Genomic DNA, 5635 nt, shown 5'->3' on the forward strand with positions numbered 1-5635 from the left:
CCACAGCATCTTCTGCTGCAAAGTTTGGAGGCAAAACTTGAAAGTCAAACAGCACCAGTGCAGAGACAGTGAAGTGGAGTCGCCTCCATCATGTCAGCAAACGCACCTCTCCTTCACAGTTTGACAGATTTACTTTCTGTCATGAGTCAGAGAGAGAAAGAGAGAGAGAGAATGAAAAAACCTGGTCTCATCAGGAGATTCATGGAGGGCTGAAGGGAGAAGAGGAGGAGCTGCAGGAGGAGTTTATAAGCGCCAGGAGGGAGCCTCACTGCAGGAGCAAAGTCAATAAAAGTCACAAGTTTCGTCTTTTCCTTTTCTTTTGAGCTGCCCCTGCATGCACCCACACCTCGGAGGCTTTCACTGCTGATCTGATCATGGAGCCCGTCAAGTTTGCGCTGCTGCTGCTGCTGGTTGCGTTTGCGCACATCGTCTGCGCGCTCGGCTCTCCGTTTTCCAGCGAGGACGACGGGGACCTGTGGACGGAGCCCACCTGGCAGGTAAACAGGACTTTAGATGAAACATGCAACAGGAAAAGAAAATGATCTGTTTTCTCTTCTTTTATCATCTGGAGCTGCTTTTGTCAGTGCAGACAGAAAGAACAAAGTAAAAAAATTCTGACCAAACTGCAGAATGAATCAGATTTCGGTTTCTCCGAACAGGTGAGGGAGTTTGCGAGCGACGCAGAGCTGAGTCCAGAAATCTTTTTTTTTTCATCAGAAGAACAAAACAAAATTGTCGTTTTTCGAGAAACGAAATCAGACAAAAAAACAGAAACATGAGGAGAAAAAGGTATTAATCCGCGCAAACTAATAATTTTTTTAATTGATTTTGTCAAAAAAATATTTCCCCCGTTTTTTTTATAAACTCTTTTCCTATATTGTAGCGCAAACCTTTTACTTTGAAAGGTCCGCCAGTCCAGTTAATTTTTGCCATAAATTCCGAAAGGTCATAAAGTCCGTTTGTAACGTTGATTTTGTGTTTGTTTATGCATAAATGATCTATTGAAACTCTTTAAGTGATAGTGTGCTGCATCGTGTGCAGATATAAGACCCACTAAATTAAAAAAAAAGCCTTTCATCATCAAATGGCTTCATAATTAAACCCAATTCTCACCAAAGTGTGTTTTTCTGTTGGTGATGAAGACATCAGGCTTCTTCATCCTCAGCTCCTTTCTTTTCTGCTTCCTGCTCTAATAAACCTGCTTGGCACAAACAGCGCCTGTAGTGCTTCATGTTCAGAGATGAGTTTCAAGTGCAGCATCCAGATACCCCCCCCCCCCCCTTCCTATACAGGCGCTGGGGTCTGCATAGAGGCAAATCTGCTTGATGAATTGACTTAATTAGGCAGCTGAACAGCACTGAAAACAGTCTTAAATGGAAAAAAGTAACATAAGTAGAGTTGGTTCCAGATGCCCAGAGTGGTGATGAAGGGATCCGAGTGAGGAATGATACTGAGATGGGCTGGAATCTGCTCCAGATGTTTTAATGTTTGTTTTTAAGAGCAAAGCCTTTCGGTTTCAGCACCACGGACAGCACAGCAGCAAGGAGGGATGCCTGTTTACATGTCTGCCATGTGTGTGTGTGTGTGTGTGTGTGTGTGTGTGTGTGTGTGTGTGTGTGTGTGTGTGTGTGTGTGTGTTTAGGGTTACCCCATAGAAAGAGGAGTGACCCTCCGGCTGGCAGATCTGATCAAGCGCTCCAAATCTCAGCAGTTCCACGGGCTGATGGGAAGAAGTTCAGGTAAATCCACCAACAAAGTGAACCTGTTCTTTATGCAGAGCTCACGGTTCTGTGTTTAAACTGTTCTTCACGGTTACAAAACAGTCAAGGAACTCGATACTCTGCAGATTTTATTCTGTTGTCTCTGCCTCAGGTGCTCGTCTGCCGGTGAGACTGGGCAGGAAAAGTGAGATATTCTTCTTGGTATTTTTTGTTATCCATACCTCCTTGTTATCTTAAAAAAAGACATTTTGTATTCTTTGCTTTATCAGGAAATAATAATAATAACAACAAAGGGGAAATGTTTGTTGGACTGATGGGCAGAAGGAGTTCAGGAGGAGGTAACACGTCATTGATATTGATAAAATTGTCAGCGCCTCCTTAAATGAATTAACGCTGTGCTTTGTCTTACTCAGGCGTGGAGGATGAGTGGAACTCTGACTCCTACTGAAGATAAACCAAACAAACGCCTCAAAAACCCTCTTCAGAGCTCCACGTCAGAAAAATCCTTCCATTTGGTCCAGCGTTGTTCATCAGGATGGAGGCCGGCAGAGATGTTTGACATGAACTGAATCACTGTAAATCCTAAGCCTCTGCATGTTGTTACTGTCATTTGCTCACATTGAAACTGTGTGTTTGCTAGAATTTTGAATTTTAGGCTCTGGGAGTTGTCATTGTAAGACACGTTGGGTTGCTTCTGGAGAATCAGCTTTTTCCGAAGCTCCAGTCTGGTCATAACACGCAGTGATGATGTGATGTTGTTCATGAATAAAATCTTCTTTTGGTCACACGTATGTGAAATGTCACACACATGAAGAGCTGTCTGTTCCTCTCTACGCTGAGAGCTAATTGGTTAAAAAACAGATAAGGTTTGATTCCCCCAAATCTACCCAAAATGCAGTTCAGTGACCCATGATGTTAAGCTTTCAAGTTCTTATTGGGAGACACTGAGTTTTTGCCACAAGAAAAGCCCGAAAACCAAATAAATCCCACCTTTTTGTTCTGTGTTAACACATTTATATATTCTTTGAAGAAACAGAAACTTTATTTTCCATTTTTGAATGTGAAATAAAAAGCTTGAATGCTTTAGTTATCGATTCAATCATTCATATGAACATGCTAACACAAATGTATTTAAGCAGGCACTAACCAAAGTAATCAAAGACTGTGAATAAAACAATAGAACCCCACAAACCTTTTAGAATTCGGCCAGAAAGTTGGCATTTTCAAAATAAGACATTCTTGAATATGGATTTCTACGACTTAAACCAGGTTTTTAAAACATATGACGATTCAAAGTACTGAAAAGACACGTGGTCCACATTAGAACCTCACAACCCTCACCCTTGTGCAGACAGGACATTTACACGTGTGCAGAAATGTTTAATACTGAACATGTGTTTGGTCAGATGCATGTCTGCATACGTATGGGAGGATTCTGATAAACCTCCAGCAACTTGTTGCCTTCTTGTTTGTGATCCTACTCCCTCCTTTGTGTTTCTTTAATCCTTCTCCAACTCTTTTACCCACTTTTTTTTTACTTTCTTAGACTATTTAAATACTTAGAAATGCACATAAAAATATAGTTAATTACACAAGGGGGTTTATATGAATAAACCCCCTTGTGTATCCAAAGAAAGACACCATTGTGACAGTAAAGTCTGTCTAACACAAAAGGCCTTTAGCTCTCATCTGTTTGCTCGGCTGTTGGAAAGGACAGAATTCTTAAAAAGTTATGGTTAATTCAATTTCTTTCGTGATTTTTTTCTGTTAATCGTATAGTAAATCTAAAAATTGAGCACTAACTTTTGGAGTCAAATGTAAATTCAAAAACTTCCACATCATCAAGTCCACATCATCCACATATGGTGTAATATGATGGATCAAACACAGTGGAGGAACTGTGATGGTGTGGGACCAATTCTGAACGAATGGAGCCATTAACTTCAGAGTGACGTCAGGCTGAAGACCTCTTCAAAAAAAGGCAGCTGAGCCCCCCCCCACAGGTTGGTCGTCCTAAGGATAAACGTCTGGTCGTCTGTAAAAACAACAAAGGAGGCGTCTTTGTGGAGAAAAGGACAAATAAGCTGAGATTGTTAAACACGGTCTGTGGCGGGAGCCCTGAGGCGTTCACAGACATCATGACCACATGGGTCAAAACATTGACATTGACATTTCCAATGTTGTGTTCATAGTTGTCAAGTCCAAGATGCTGTTTGTTTGGTTATTTTTGTTTCAGATTGGAAACTATTTAATTAAAAAAGTTAAACAGAAAAACATAAAAGTTGTGTAAAAAGATATTTTCCAGTGAGAACGTGAGTGAATCCAGGGAGAAAATACTTTTACCAAAATCTGAAAAAGTTAAATTAGAAAGAAAATTGACATAATAATGGATAAAAAGTGTTTTTGTGATTTTTTTTCCAATTGTCTTGTCAAAATCCAGGTTGATTTTTAAGGCTCAAATCAACAGCGAGTGCTTTGAAATAAAAATCAAAAAATGGCAGCAAACGTATAGAGCTGTTTACGATATTGTAAAGAAAACGATACTATAAGGCAACATTTCTCCACACACAAGTAATAAACGGATACTGAACAATTTATTCAGGTACTTTCTGCAAAGCGTGTATTAAAAATGACAGGAAGCCTGCGGGTTGGTTATTTTATGCATTTTGGCTTTTGCTATAATTAACATTTTTTATTTTATTGCAATAAAAGTCCAAACTAAATGAAAGCAATTTAACTTTTGCAAATAACTGTAAACACAACATGTCACGTAAACAAACCTCTGAAAACAGCATAGATGTTAAGACACGCATGAAAAACACACATACATAACCATGCACACACATAAAAACACAAGCAAGCAAAGCACACGCATGGAAACAGACAAAACACACATGCTAACGCAAATGTAAAGACACGCATGAACACAAACGCATACACAAACACATGAAAACATGCAAACGCAGAATCAGGCATACATGCAAGTATAGGCACGCATGCACGCACACATGTATGCGCACATGCAGGCTAAAACACAAACACTTATGCGTAACAACACAAAGACAGGCATAATGGATGCAAACAAACCTTTGACTATATATGAAAACTTTACTGAGTGAGCGTGACGTCATTAATAGAAAATGGTTCACTTCCAGCTCCAACCAAATGAAGTCAATTCAGACGCCGTTTATTCAGGATACGGACGCCGCCATATTGGAACCAGACAACGTCAATAAGCAGCGATTGGTCTGAGTCGAGGTTTCTATGCCAACTACTCTGGTCAATAGGGAGTAAGCTTGTTGGAAGGCCATACCACCTGAAAGCACGCTTAGAAGAATCTGTCAATCATTTTGAATGTTGGACGTTTGGGGGTCAGCAAGCTCCGCCTACTTTCATTGAGACATCTGATTGGCCAGTTTATAACTTCAATAATTTGCAATAAAATATATATATTAAAAAAAAAGAATGTCAAGAAGATCTTAGAAAAAGGTAACAGAGCCAGAATGGTTGTTCTGACCCATAGAATGACTACGTAACAGCTGTTTATTTCTCCGTAGACGTCTCTGGGATTCTGCAGGTACTTCCTGTTTGGAACGCCAGGGGGGAGGGGTCACTCAGTCCAGTCCTCATATACAGTCAATGATGCACACATGCATAAAAAAACAAGAATAAAAACACAGATTCAGACACTTGCATGCTACAGCACAGATGGAAATTGTTTTATTCAAACACAGATATAAAGTGTAAAGGCACACATAAAAACTCACGCATGCAAAAACACATCTAGATACACACATGCATGCAAACACACAGACAAAATGTAAGAAGTTGGTCTAAAAGAAAATAAGTTGTTGTGTATTAACGTTAACCACATTTGGTGGACCTGTTCATCTCAAGAACCACAGCAGCCAAAC

At 40.0% G+C, this 5635-nt stretch overlaps 1 protein-coding gene across 1 annotated transcript; it reads left to right on the top strand.

Annotated features, from left to right (window-relative positions):
* The first annotated feature begins 233 nt into the window (after positions 1 to 233).
* LOC110015528 lies at positions 234 to 2512 on the top strand. Its single transcript, XM_020705530.2, has 5 exons — positions 234 to 497; positions 1643 to 1739; positions 1873 to 1905; positions 1991 to 2059; positions 2135 to 2512. Exons 1-5 carry the CDS (start codon positions 375 to 377, stop codon positions 2167 to 2169), a joined length of 357 nt encoding a protein of 118 aa, XP_020561189.1. The 5' UTR covers positions 234 to 374; the 3' UTR covers positions 2170 to 2512.
* The last annotated feature ends 3123 nt before the right edge of the window (positions 2513 to 5635 follow it).

Source organism: Oryzias latipes, chromosome 8 (genome assembly GCF_002234675.1).
Source record: "Oryzias latipes chromosome 8, ASM223467v1".
In the NCBI taxonomy this organism is placed as follows: Eukaryota; Metazoa; Chordata; class Actinopteri; order Beloniformes; family Adrianichthyidae; genus Oryzias; species Oryzias latipes.